This window comes from Gossypium raimondii, chromosome 12 (assembly GCF_025698545.1).
Source record: "Gossypium raimondii isolate GPD5lz chromosome 12, ASM2569854v1, whole genome shotgun sequence".
Classification (NCBI taxonomy): Eukaryota; Viridiplantae; Streptophyta; class Magnoliopsida; order Malvales; family Malvaceae; genus Gossypium; species Gossypium raimondii.
The window spans coordinates 53,968,170-53,982,908 of NC_068576.1; the positions used below are offsets into that span (position 1 = coordinate 53,968,170).

At 36.4% G+C, this 14,739-nt stretch overlaps 3 protein-coding genes across 4 annotated transcripts; 2 read left to right on the plus strand and 1 right to left on the minus strand.

Annotated features, from left to right (window-relative positions):
* Nucleotides 1-3,047: 3,047 nt before the first annotated feature.
* On the minus strand, nt 3,048-6,267 carry LOC105765253 (uncharacterized). The gene is made up of 3 exons (XM_012584255.2): nt 4,996-6,267; nt 3,421-3,963; nt 3,048-3,329 (listed from the first exon to the last, which is right to left on the minus strand). The coding sequence occupies exons 1-3, from the start codon at nt 5,944-5,946 to the stop codon at nt 3,228-3,230; spliced, it is 1,596 nt and encodes a 531-aa protein (XP_012439709.1). The 5' UTR covers nt 5,947-6,267; the 3' UTR covers nt 3,048-3,227.
* Nucleotides 6,268-9,088: 2,821 nt separating this feature from the next.
* Nucleotides 9,089-11,740, plus strand: LOC105765254 (pentatricopeptide repeat-containing protein At2g33680). Its single transcript, XM_012584256.2, has one exon. The coding sequence runs from the start codon at nt 9,202-9,204 to the stop codon at nt 11,626-11,628; it is 2,427 nt and encodes an 808-aa protein (XP_012439710.1). The 5' UTR covers nt 9,089-9,201; the 3' UTR covers nt 11,629-11,740.
* Nucleotides 11,741-11,927: 187 nt separating this feature from the next.
* Nucleotides 11,928-13,820, plus strand: LOC105765257 (uncharacterized). 2 transcript variants are annotated; one of them, XM_052625524.1, is made up of 7 exons: nt 11,928-12,064; nt 12,212-12,595; nt 12,675-12,789; nt 12,898-12,979; nt 13,048-13,099; nt 13,213-13,267; nt 13,386-13,820. In XM_052625524.1, the coding sequence occupies exons 2-7, from the start codon at nt 12,215-12,217 to the stop codon at nt 13,562-13,564; spliced, it is 864 nt and encodes a 287-aa protein (XP_052481484.1). In that variant the 5' UTR covers nt 11,928-12,064; nt 12,212-12,214; the 3' UTR covers nt 13,565-13,820. The 2 variants fall into 2 exon arrangements, with proteins under 2 accessions (XP_052481484.1, XP_012439715.1); XM_012584261.2 differs by having other exon boundaries at nt 11,952-12,097.
* The last annotated feature ends 919 nt before the right edge of the window (nt 13,821-14,739 follow it).

The window sequence follows — 14,739 nt, forward strand, 5'->3', positions numbered from 1 at the left end:
ACTAAGATATCATCAAAGTAAACTACACAAAATTTACCAATAAAAGATTGAAGGATATGGTTCATAGGTCGCATAAAAGTACTTAGGGCGTTAGTTAGGCCAAAAGGCATAACCAACCATTCGTACAATCCATGTTTAGTTTTGAACGCTGTCTTCCATTCGTCTCCCTCTCTCATCCGAATCTGATGATAGCCACTTTTGAGGTCTATCTTGGAGAACAGCTGAGCTCTACTTAGCTCGTCCAACATATCATCCAATCGTGGTATATGATGTTGATATTTAATGGTAATCTTGTTGATGGCTACGCAGTCTACACACATACGCCACAAACCATCTTTCTTGGGCACCAAAAGCACGAGAACAGCACAACGACTAAGAATCTCTCGTACATAGCCCTTTTCCAGTAACTCGGACACTTGCCTTTGAAGCTCCTTAGTCTCCTTGGGATTACTTCGATAGGTGGTCTATTTGGAATGGCAGCTCCGGGCACAAAATCTATTTAATGCTCGATCCCTTGTATTGGTGGCAAACCACTTGGTATCTCTTTCGAGAAGACATCGTTGAATTCCTGTAACAAAGACTTAATAGAAGAAAGTATGGCATCATTTAGCTCGTTAGTTCCCATCAGGATTTCTTTGTACATAAGTACAAACAAAGGCTGTTTCAACAAGAAAAACTTTTGAATCTATTTTTCTCTCGCATAAAAATTCCATTTGTCTGATTTAGTCTCTCTTTTTCTTCTTGCTTTTGCAATTCATTTTCTTTTTTCTCACTCATTTTCAATTCTTTTTTTCCTTTCTTTTTTTTTATGATTTCTTTTCATTTTCATTTTTTCTTTCTTGATCACTTACTCTCAAATTTTCAATAGAAGTTTTCAGCATAAGCTTATCATTGTACACTTGTTTTGGAGTAAGAGGTGTTAAGGTTACATTTTTTCTTAAGTGTTTAAAGGTATATCTATTGGTGTATCCATCATGAATAACCCTTCGGGTGAATTGCCATGGCTGGTGTGCATTAGCACCACGTCACACACCACCTTCTCTAGGTACTTGCCAATAGAAAATGCAACAACCACTTGTTTAGTAACCTTGAGTTCGCCTCCGTCATTGAGCCATTACAGCTTGTAAAAGTGCAGATGCTTGGTAGTGGTTAAACCAAGCTTTTCCACCATCATAGTGCTGGCCACATTAGTGCAACTTCCTCCATCAATTATAACACTACAAACTTTACCTTAGACATGGCAACGAGTGTGAAATATATTTTCACGTTGCTGCTCGTTCTCCACACTTTGGAGGTTTAGACTCCGTTTGATGATTAGGACATCGCCATCAACAGCATATTCTAATTCTTCTTCTTCATTGGATGGTTCATAGAGTTCTTCTTTTTGTTCACCCTCGGACTCGATCTCCCCGTCGTCCTTTATGAACATGGCACTTCGGTTGGGACATTGGCTGGCTATGTGACCCCTTCCAAGACACCGAAAACACTTGATGTCTCGGGTCTTATTTGGTACAGCCTCCATTTTTCCTTTGCTCGTTTCACCACTTGGCTTATTAGACTTTGTGGCTCCACTAGGCTCCTTGGATTGGTTTGGGGCTTCTGTATGTATAAGCCCATAGGTGATCTTTATTTGGTTTGAAAATTAAAACTCAATTGATAACCTTATTAATATATATTTTTTAAAAATTTGAATATATAAAATATTTAATTAAAATGTTATTAATTAGATTTTAATTTTTAAATCAAACAATTCCAGAGTATAAATCGTGTAAAATTAAAATTTGTCGATGAGTATTTTAAGAAATTTATATAAAATGGTTATAAATGATAATTCTTCTATCCATCAATGCAGTGAGAATCAATAAAAAGAATATCGACTATTGTATTTAAATAATAATATATTAAATGGTCCTTTATAGAATTTAGAACCCAAAAGCAAGGGCTTTAGGCCTTTGGGTTCAAAAAAGTAGGAATGTGATTGGTGCCCATTGGTAAGTGCACAGACATTACGTCGTTTACCCCTTGTCACATGTTACAAAGGTAGCCAAAATGAGGCCACTGGGATTCCCAAAGTAAAATATGCCTATAACAATCCCATTTGGGCCTTAAAAGGTTGAGAATGTTGATATTTAAATTCATTATTTATTAGACATTACTTTTTGGAGATCATTGTTTAAATCATATGTAGATTTTAGTTTTAATTGGATTGCGCTTTGTAAGAATTGAATGCGATTATAATTTATTCATATGCATTTGTAATTGTGGTTATATAAGTCCTGGTCTTGTCAATAACAAGATCTAAGTTCGAGATTGATCAGTGATAATATGGATTTTTTAGTGTTGGGTTTGTAGTGAGTTGCTCGTAATATCTATATTATTCACGTGTAGGAAGTTAATCTGAAGAATATATGAAAGAGTAAAAGTAATTGGACTTTTTCTTATTTTTTAGTCTTAACTTTCTATCCAATAAAGGAGAGCAAAGTGCATGAACAGGTTGAAGAAGCATGAGGATGATGATTGATGAGGCCGAGGCATTAGATTTGGTGATGGAGTGGACCCACCGTACTGGGCGACACGATCTACCATATTTTACTATTCTTGTCCCACCACGGAATTGAAACCAGTAATCTGCAGGCCAACCACTTTCCCTAGGGTGCAGGGCTTACACGTTCTTGCCCTTGCATTTGCACAGTAGCACTTGCACCGACATTTCTTAAGCCCATTTGCCCTCATTAAATCCACCATTAATATTGAATAAAACTTATATTAAACACAATGGGGGACAACATAAATTATCTATTGACCCTATTGATACTGATTCCCTTTGGCCAATCATCATTAAATATACCCATCATCTACCAAAAGGGTAAAAGCAGCCTTCTTGGATCAAGAAAACTGTATAGAATGTTAACTTAGACATTACCGCATTAGCATCAATTAATATAGTCAAACTTCATCATTAATTAATAAATTATTACCATTTTCAGGTGACTGGCTGGGATGCTTCCAACAAGGTCTGCTCTTTAGATATTTTTAACTTATAAACATGCTATAATACTGCAATTTTTTTATACAACATATAATTTGTTGCTTGTTCTCCAAATTACACTCTATTCTTGCATAAAGAAACAATATTTGGACACTTGAGAGATAAATTAATAAATATAATAGGAAACCCATTTAAGGATGAAAAGCTAACCCCTAAAATGATCAAAGCATTAATCACACTATACTTCACTAACCTCACCATCCTTACATACACCCACATTCACCACCATGGTTCCTGGTTCCTTTGATTCCATTACCTTGCAACAGTTCCGTCTCGGCGACTGCCAAAAATCAAATAAAATCATGTCAATTTTTTTAATAATTCATATTTTGATGTGGAATGTAAATAAAATAATGACGAATGTGACTTACTCTATCCCATAGATGTGGGTCTGGTTTCTTATTGACGATCACCATTTCAAGTGCACCGGGATTAGCCATCTTCCATCTGCAGGGAGGATGCGGCACATGGTGCCGCTCGTACTCGCTTACTGTTTGGTTCAGTTCTGAATCCATTCCCACCTTTGACATGTAAAACACAAAAGGCTTTTGGCATGGGTTTCGGCTAACTGGACGAGTGTTGAAAGCGTATGCTGTGTAATCTGCTCTTCTGTACCAATTCAAGAATGTTCTAGAAGGCATTTCGATCTCCCGTGGTGAAAAGATTCCTCTAAAGATTTGAACAGCGAAACCCCATGAAACTGATATAGTCCAACTCTTGGATTTATCATAGCAGATGGATTGCTGCATGATTCCTGCTGAATCCAGCTTTACAGGCAACATAAGCCGCTGAAGGGCTTCAACCCTGGTTACGTTGGGGAAAATAGGCTCGACAACATCAAGGTGATGCAGTGACACCAATGGTGTTACGGGATGTGCAGCAAGGAGTCCGAACAAGTTCCCATACACGTCATACTGATACAAATCAACCAACAAGGAACACTTGGATTCAGATATCGAGTCACTGCATTAATAATAGAGGCAAAAGTTGTTCTAATGGCTAATGAGTCATCCAGCTTCAGCATTAACAATGAACATCTACGTGAAAACCAAAACTTACTAGGACTGCCACTTTCCTTGTGACATAGACATCCAAACTACAAAAAATTGACTTACATGCTCCACCTATAAATCAGGTAGGTATGCAGGCCTTGCACATAATACTCCATCAAGAAATTCATTTCACCATACCAACTTAAACAAATTACCTTATGGGGACACACCGTTTCGTAACTTGTAATTTAGCTGAAAGACGTCATTGATTCAATGCCGTGATAAGCTAAACATTTTACTTCTTGTTAACAATGACTTTAGGATCAACTAGTCAATAATTCCATCTTTCAGTCTAATAGCCATGTATCGTAAAGCTTGAGCAAAAGACAACATAAACCTAACAAACTGAGGTCGAAACCTTACCAACACACGGGTCCTAACCCCATCGCCTATGTCTAGGTCCGACAACCAAATGCATTGAGCTAATCACCCACCCAAGGTTCATACACCTAAATTACTGTCGACAAACAACGATTAAACCACGGTTGCAGTAATGGCCCTTTCGATTTCATTCGATTCCAAGTAATGTAATCCAAAATATTTTGGATTTTTAGTTGAAATATCTATTTATAACTCCCTCAGTTTTAATGTGCTATTAAGAGTATTTTAATGATTTTTTTTCATTTTTATGTTCCTGGCAGTATTATAATCTTTACCCAAATGAACCACCAAACCTATTTCATGCACCTGGATTAAATTTTCTTGAAATAGAAATGTGAAATGCAACTTCAACACCCCTACAAATGCTTCATTAACTCACACAGTATTAAATTCAGTTAGGATTAACTTACCCGATTTCATTACTATTAGAGATACTTATACTAGCATTGAAGTTACTAAAAGTAACAGAAACAATGCATGCACTTTACCAACTCAACAAACTGAGTCACCGACCTGGTGGAAGCCGAGTTCCTTAGTGAGCGGGACACCGAGTTCAGCCATACAAGCCTGCATTCGGTCATCTGAGCCGTACAATCCTGGGTACCTCTGAATACACCGGTCCTGCATCTTCGCCAAAGCCTTAGCCAATGGGTAGCTAATGGCAAACCCTCCGCCGCCGTATGCCATGCCGTAGGAGAAAAAAATGTTCTGGATATGAGATTCCGACAAGCTCCCGATGTAATAATACTGTGTATGGTCGTATTTCCTCAAAATCCTAACCAGATTGTCCGTGATAAACACGGTGTCATCGTCACCCATCACGAACCACCGGACATTATCCATCTTAAGCCTCAACGTCTCCGTCACGATCCGCGATATTCGAATCGCCGACCGGTGACCTTGCCGGTTCGTGTAGGCGAAGTTGGAAGTGTCGCTGGAGACACGAACCGGCGGAAGGGTTTGCTTGTCCCCCGGAGAGTACTTCACGCGATCGTCGAGCCAAACCACGCCCCGCATTTTGTTCGGCTTGTACCAAATCTTGATGTACTCTTTCCTCTGCTGCCATAGCTTGGAAGAAGCCGCGATCCCGAAAACGATGTCGTGGATCTCCGTCGGCTTCGGTTTATTCGGCATTTGCACCGCTACCACCGGTTTTTCTCGGACATCTCGATGGCGAAGAAGGGGCGACGTTGGCTCAGCCGTCTGATTGAGAATCGACGGCGGAGATGTAATGCCTGTTCTGGTGGATAAAGTAAACGGGAAATCATCGGAAGTGTGATGAACTGAGGCCGTTAGCAGCTTGAGAGTGTAGACAACATAGGTAACTGAAACGAAGAGGATTAACCAGACCATGAGCTTGGGAATGGGTCGGGTCGAATGTCCAAGAACAAGCGGATTTCCCGATGGGCTCCTCATCTGAATCTGATCCCATACCATTTCTGAATCTTTCTTGGCGTCTTTCATTTTCTTTTCAAAATTCTGTTAAAAAAATTAAAGATTTTCTCTTTACTTTTGCATGTAATGTTGGATTCTCTAGGAGAATCTAAAAATGGGGGGAAAAGGACTTTTAAGATCAGATGGCACCCAGAAAACAAAATCAGATGAAAATGGGAGAAAAGTGGTGATGGAAGGAAGAAGGTTGTAGTTGCAGACCAGTAAAGGTGAGAGCTTGCATTGTTGCCAGGTTGCAAACCACCGCTAGAAGGGATCCTTCAAAGTCCAAAGTAATTAAATACCAAGTAACTCTTTTTACTTATTATTTTATTAATTTGGGGTGTAATGCACTGAGATTTCTAGAACCCTGTGAGCGACTTGGATTTGGTACTAGATTTTGGAGGTGACGACTGACCCTACCTTTTTTATACTTAAAGGCGGGAAATATACGTATTTAGCCGACAATTGGGTTTAAATGAATTACTTACAAGGAAAATTTTATAACTAACTCCATACATTTGAAAATTACATCATCCTGATTTATATAAGCAATAAAGAAAAATATATTTTTTATTTTTTAAATCTGTAGTAATATGATTTATATTCTTTAATATGTTTTTTTAAGTTTTAAAAAATAGACATCATTGCTATTACAATTACTGAAAAGATGTGGGTTTAAATACACACTTAAATATATTTTTCTTGAGAAGAGACTATAATTAGAAATAGGCACTGCATTTAGAAAAAAAAATAGAAACAATAAAAGGATTAAATCTAAGGAACTTCTGCAGAATTTGACCAAGAGTCATGCGTTGAGTAATTACACCTCCATCCAAGGCATAAAAGATAGAGGTGCAACAACAGAACAAAAGATTTGAAGTTAGACAGCGACAGAAGATGAAAGCTTTTGCCTTTTTGATGTTGAAAGTTACTTATGTAATATGCTTTATTTGAAAGTTAATTCTCTCCGCTTAACCCAACCATCGAAAGTTACTTATATTCTATCATTAAAACAAAAGGAAATAATTAATTTACTCGATTTAGTAACAAGTGAAAGTTTTCTCACAAAATTATATATAAAAATTTGAAAATTTTGATATTTTCTCTTTCTAAAATAATAAGGGTATAATTCATGTTTTTCAAATTTCATAAAAGTTAATCTATATTTGTGTTGTTGTTAAAGAGAAAATTATAATATATATTATAAATACTTTTAAAATAAAATTATTCTCTTTAAATTTTTAAAATTATTTACTGTTTTCTTAATTGAGCTGATGGTCAATTAATTTGAGAAACTAATTCATCCCATCATTTTATAAGCAGGGTAGATTTTTTTTCACCCACATTTTGGGTGATACAATTTCAGTATTCATATAATTTTTAATTAAGTTTCGCCTAGTCAATTAACCAAATATTAATTTAGTTTAATTTTTAAAAAAAATAAGATTGTAAATGTTATGTAACGTAAAATTTTAAAGTATATTTTAAAAATGTTCAAGATTTAAAATTATTTAAATTTTAAAACTATTTTTTCATATATATGAAAATTACTTAACGAAATAGTTGAAGTCCGCCCTAAAGCAGCGGATTCGGCACCTCCTGGTTCAAATGGAAATGGAAAAACATCATAAATAGTCCCCATGTTTTATCAAATATTCGCATTAGTTACTTTCAATTGGTTTCATGTCTAGAAATTTGTTGGAGCTAAAAATAAATAAGTCATTTATTTTATTAATTTATTCTATTTTTGATAAAATGATGAGGGACCATTTGTGATATTACTCCATTTTAGTCCAAAGCATAGAAGCAAGTTGTTCTTACGTCAACTAAAAGAAAGGAATAATGTGACAAATGGTCTCTCATAATTTCATCAAAATTAATCTATTAATATTGTGTTGAAACTGGAAAAAATATATTGAAAGTAAGGAAAGTTAGTTACAATGAAAGTTTGGTAAAATATAGGGACTATTTTTCATAAATTTCCCTATTGAATTTGAACGACGGCAACTTTGAAAGTTGGTTTGCCTTAGGTCGTTAATTCATTTTCAACCTCATTTCTTTGTTTTTTCCCCCTCAATTCTAATTCATGTATAACTCCTTACTCTTTATTTTCCATTTTTAGTTTCTTAATATTTGATATATTGTCCATGCATATGTCTCAAATTTAAAATTTTGAGTTTTAACATTTTTTTATAATTAAATGAAATTATTAATATTTACTACATCAAATACTCCACTTTATTTCATATATATTTTAACTTCTTTTAAAAATTATTCATCTATCATCTCTCGTATAATTTTTATTTTTATTTCGTATGTAGTTAACGTTAAAAGCCTGAGGGAAAAATGAAAAATAAAAAATAGAAAAGCTGGAAACAGCCGGGTCGGGGCCATTTTGCTTGCATTCAGTCAGTGAGGCACACGTGAACGGGCCTGGGTGCTTGTGGGTGTCGGTTCCCACCTTAAAGTTTTGTGAATGACGCAATCTGGACCGTCCATCAAAATAGTGTTTAATGTTTTGAATTGACGTTTACTGTTTGTTCCTTGATGATGTTTGTAGGTCGGATTGCAACACAATCACACAGCTGCCACGTTGATTATTAGATTAATGCATGCCTTTAAAATCCGATATGATCTTTTTTCCAATTAATAATTGAAAAAATTAGAGTAGGATCTATACAACCATTAAAAAGAGTAGGGTTGATTCCATCAAAAAGTTTTCGAATTTTAACTTTTCTCTAAATTTTAAAAAGTATTGGTTTTATATTAACTAAATAATTGAATCAATCTAATCATCGATCTAAATGTTAAATATTAATTTAGATTTGGTGTGGATAACTTATAAATAAATGGGTAAACTATTTAATTAGTTACTCTTTAACTTTTAAAATGTTTTATTTTAATCATCTAAAATAAAATCTTTACAAATTTATCACCCAAAATTTTGATTGGTATAATATTAAAATTTTGATAAATAAATTACAACATTATAAGATATGGCAGTCAATTAAAATTTAACAACGTGTGATGGACTTATTCTTACACGTATGGGACTCTGCAAATATGCAATGCATGTTAAGGTTAATATATGGTTAGAATCGGACCAGACCACTGTTGTGCAAAAGCTGGGCTATATGACTATATCCAACATGACAATGCCCAGTTGAGTTACTCATTGAGTCTCTGTCCAAGACCTCTTTTTCTTTAAACTTCTAAATTCTCTCATAAACCCCGAAACCTTATATAATGACAGTGGTCAAACTCCTCCGTTAATAACCAATATGTATGAAGAAACTAACAGTTACTCTCACCCGCCATGGACCCTCCATCAAAGTCCTCATATCTCAAAATCTCCCCCCTCAAGCTCTCAAAGCTTCTCTCTCTCCACACTCTCCGTTCCTCACTGACCAAATCTACTCTCATTTCATCAAATCAGGCCATTCTCTGGACCCCTTTCTCTCCACCACTCTCATCTCCCACTTCGCCAAACATGGTGACTTCTCACGCGCCCTTTCCTTCTTTCTCGACAACCCCAACCCCGATACAATCTCTTTCAACTCACTCATCTCTGGTTTCGCTCGTTTTGGCCGAGCCGGGCCGGTGCTTGGGTTGTTTAATGAGTTGAGGCATTTGGGGTTGAAGCCTGACGTGTTCACGTTGAGCAGTTTAGTTAAAGGGTGTGAGAGAATAGAAGAAAACGAGATTGTTCATGGGGTTTGTTTGAGATTGGGGTTTGGAAATGGGGCTTTTGTGGTTAGCGGATTGATTGAGAATTATGCTAAAAGTGGGGACTTGGTTTCAGCTGAGAAGTGTTTTAGAGAGTGTTTCGATGTTGATAATGTTGTTCTAACGGCTATGATTTGTTGTTATTTTTGGAATGGGGAATTCGATAAGGGTAGACAAGTTTTTATGAAACTGAGGGATTTGGGATTTGAATTGAATGAATTTAGCTTGACAGGTTTGATCAGCGGCTTGTTTGATGTAAAAGAAGGTCAACTGATCCATGGGGTTGGCTTAAAGATGGGATTTTTATGTGGTGGTTCCCTTCATTTTAACAATGCTGTAATGAGCATGTATGCTAGGTGTGGAAGTAAATTGGACGCTGTTAAGGTATTCGATGAAATTACTGAACCAGATATTGTCTCATGGACTGAAAGGATAGGAGCAGCTCTTGATAGATTCGAGGCCTTTGGAATTTTTAATAGTTTACGTCGTAAAGGTTTGGGTGTTAATGAATATACAATGACCAATGTCTTGTCTGCTGTTGCAGGAGAGGGGTTGTCGTGTTTAGGGAGGCAAATCCAAGCAGTTTGTCAGAAGGAAGGGTATTTGAAAGTGGTTTTTGTTGGCAATGCGTTGATTTCTATGTATAGTAAGTGTGGGAAAATGGATGATGCGAGGTGCATTTTTGATGATATGGTCTTTCAGGATTCTGTGTCCTGGAATTCACTGATTGCTGGATATTCGGATAATGGATTTGTTAGTCTTGCTCTTAAGATGTTCTCTGATATGCGTGGTCATAATGTTGAAGTGAATTGTTATACCCTCGCTAGCATTCTTGAAGTGGCGTCTGACTTGAACTCTTTGCACCTTGCAGTGCAGATACATTCCTATATGATTAAATGTGGATTCATGTCGGATGACTATGTGGTGTCTTGCTTGATAGCAACGTATGGGAAGTGCGGCAGCTGTAACGAGTCAAGAAGGGTATTTTCTGATGTTGATAAGACAAGTGTCATGCATCTTAATGCAATGTTGAATACTTTGGTTAATGCTGATTGTCATGTTGATAGTCTAGATCTCTTCCGAAACACAGTGGATTCCAAACTTGAAGTAGACAGCAAAACTTTTAGCATCGTTCTTAAAGCTTGCAGTGCTATGACAGATTTGGAACAGGGAAGAGGCATTCACTCCCTTGCTCTTAAATCTGGATTTCATCAAGATTGCTTTGTCGAGACTGCTGTTATTGACCTTTGCTGCAAGTGTGGAAACATAAGTGATGCAGAGAGGGCTTTTAGATATGCATCTGTTGACAACTTGGCTGCATGGAATGCAATGATAACAGGATATGCTCAACATGGTTGCTATAATGAGGCTTTCAAACTTTATGATAGAATGACTGTATGTAGAATTGAACCTGATGAGATAACTTATCTTGGACTCCTTACTTCATGCTGCCATGCAGGACTACTGCAAGAAGCACAGAGTTACATGAACTCTATGGTTGAGTGTCATGGTCTAATCCCACATTTAGAACATTACGCTTGCTTGGTTGATCTGCTTGGCCGAGTAGGTCTCCTGGAAGATGCAAAGAAGACCATAGATGAAATGCCTATCGAACCAGATGCTCAAATATGGCAGATTCTGCTATCTGCATGCAACATCCATGGAAATTTTGATATGGGAAGAGTTGCAGCCACCAAACTTCTTGAACTGCAGCCTGATAATGAATCTGCCTATATTCTTCTTTCGAATCTCTGTGCTTCAGCTGGTATGTGGAATGCTGTCAGAAAATTGAGAAGAGAAATGAAGGAAAAACTAGTTTCCAAGGAACCGGGTTCTAGTTGGATTCAACTAAGAGGATCCATGCATTACTTTTTTGCTGATGATCTGTTGCACCCTGAACATAAAGCAATATTTTTGGAGCTGTCAAAGTTGTATGAACATATGCAAGATTCAAAGACAAATGGTAATTTTTTATTGGACTTATGACCATTGAAAAGGATACGTTGTCGTAGCTTTTGCAACTGAGAATATTTAGGTTCTCCGATGTTCTAAATTCTAATCCATCAACCTTATCAATCATCTAATTTGATGTGATGAACTTTTGGATTTTGGCAAGTTGAATAGAAACTGGCAATTTAACTTGGATTCTAAGAAGTTACTACAATATAGACAAGACAACAAAGAACAGGGATTGCTTCAATACATTAATAAGTTAAATCGGGTTCATGGCATTTTTTACATTAGTTAGACATGACAATAGCCGTGAAAACCAGGGTCAAGGAACCCTTCTGGTTCCTCAGGGCCAAGACGATAAACCATCATGGTCCATGGACAGGACACTGTTAACCGTTCCACCTTTAACCCATGGCAAGCAAAATGCAGCCTAAAGCCCCTAACGGAGATTCCTTGATTCTTTCAGAAGGTAATGGAAGGAAGCCTTTTCTTGGTGTTAAAGGTATAAACTTGTTACTTTATTCCTTGCTCTACCATGTGATAAATGCCATAAACCCTACTTTAAACTACATTTTCTCATTACCTGACAATCACTTTGCTAATCTCACCTTGTTAGGCCATGGCTATTGCTGTCAATTTCTCAGCCCAAGCCTTGAGGCCGAGGACATTTCCGAGGGCAATGGCAGACCTTGCCCTTAATCCCTTCCCTTCCCAAACATCACACCGACTTGAGCTAAAGAGAACGAAGAAGCAGCCTAATGGGGTGGCTATTAAAAAGCAGGAACAAAATAAACTAACCTACAACCGAGGAGTCTCTTCGGTCATGTCGTCATCGAACAGTGATATTGAGTCAATTTTGGGTCAACCTTCTGCAGCTGATACAATCAAGGATTTCTACATGTGCATCAATGAGAAAAATCTGAAAGGACTTGAGGGTTATATCTCAGAAGACTGCTACATCGAGGACTGCTCTTTCTACAACCCATTTAACGGAAAAAGGGTTACCTCTCTTTGTCTCTGCTTACGTATTTAAGCTACAACATGTATTATCATATCTGATACGGAAACATAGTTTGCAGGAGGTTATTCATTTCTTCTATCTGCTCATGGGAAGCATGGGTCAAAACATGAAATTCATCATCGAACACATTTGCGAAGGAGATAGTTTTACTGCAGGAGTAAACTGGCATTTAGGTAACACTATATATATGTGATATATCGACCACTTTTCTTGAGCTTTTAACTCTTATAGTAACTTGCTTTAACAAGAGGCTGAGGAATTATTTTCTGATAATATTGCAGAATGGAAACAGACGCAGATTCCCTTCACCAGAGGGTGCAGCTTTTACGAATGCTCGGAAGAAGGGGAAATATTAGTTATAAAGTAATGTATAGCATATCAGTGCCCGTTTTAGGCCATTTTAATCGACACTAACTTTTGATTCAATGCAGGAAAGCTCGGATCATTATCGAGTCACCTCTGAAACCAGGGGGAGTGGTGCTGGTAATCTCCCCTCGAGAACCATTCAGTTTAACACTACTTAATCAAGGGCTAATTAAGCTTCCTGTTTGTTGGTTCTGAGCCATCTTTTTTTCTCGATACGTCAATTCATTTAGGTCCTGTTGAAGAACGTGACTACAATATTCGACGAGTTCCCGCAGGTTGCCGAATGTATGCAACACTTTCACCAATATGCTAAAAACGTCAAATGACAAACATACACACAAATCTCTTGGCTTTATAATATAACGAGCCATATAATTTGCTTTTTCTTGTTTGAAACCTTCAGGGTTCTTGAAGAGTCCGCATGTGATATTACAATGGTTACTGAAGATTTACGCAATATTCGTGGCACCTTTGATAAACCCACTATTGGCAGGCTACGTAAGAATCGGGAAATTCATGGCGGGGTTGTTTGCTTTGGCCATCAAAATCGTGGTCTACATCTCGAGGATTTTCTCCAGGTAGTGGTAAATTAAGGGTTCTTTTTCTCACATCAAAGGCAGCTCTATCAGAGCATGACGGCGAGTCCACGTTTCTAAGAATAAGGTGGCTGTGATAGAAGGCTTGCTCAAGGCAACAACATTATGCTACAAACAAATACCTACTATTTCCATTTGGTATCACCAGTAAGGCGACTCCAAATATATATATAAAGTAAACTTATGCATTGTTTGATTAGGGATTGGAAATAAAATAAATTTAAACAATTTATTCTTTTTAATTCCTTTCATAATGAAAACCATGAAAAAAGTTTGATATATTGAAAAATTAAATCTACTAACTTAAAGTGCGGTACATAACATTCCCCTGGGCGTCATCCAATAAGAGATGATTCAAGCAACCGGGAGAAGTAAAACGGACACAAAACAAGTCTTGAAAGTTAACTACATCTGAGGGAGAAGGTTGAAAATTGCTCTCGAGCATGGGCACATTTGCTCCCTCCATGAAAAGCATGCTCATATTAGGGAGGAGCATTTTAGACTCATGAATCAGGAGATAACATAAGATTAGAATTAGAAGTGTTTTTTTCTCTTGAATAATAGTTGTAACATCTACTTCCATCTAATAGATAAGATGTTTAAGCCACGAGTTAGCATAAATCTGTCTCCAAGGGTCCAAAAATTCTGCTTCAAAGCTAGTTGCACTACGGCGGAATAAAATTATGTGTACCAAATACCATTATTTCATTTGATAATAGATGTTGATTTTTTAAAAATTACATATTTATTTCATAGTTTAATTTTATTAATATAACCTTTTATTTTATTTTCAATAATTTTAGATAAAAAAATTAAATATAATAATCGAATATTGTATTTAGTGTTATATTTTAGATTTAAATATTTGTATTTGATGTATTATCGGTGTATAACTTTAAAATAAATATAATTAAACCTTTTGGCAATTAAATATAATGTATGAAACTTTTGTAAGGGTACAATTACAATCTCATTTACAATTAATGCATTCGTATAATTAAAATCAATATTTTTATTACAATGCACAAACAAAGTAATAACGGGAACATATTTAGGCTTAGACAGAAGAGTAAATCTTGACAAGATTTTTAAGGATAAGAACATTAAATGCCCATTATTTACGTGAGCTTATATTTATGAACTTAAATCATTTTAAGGATT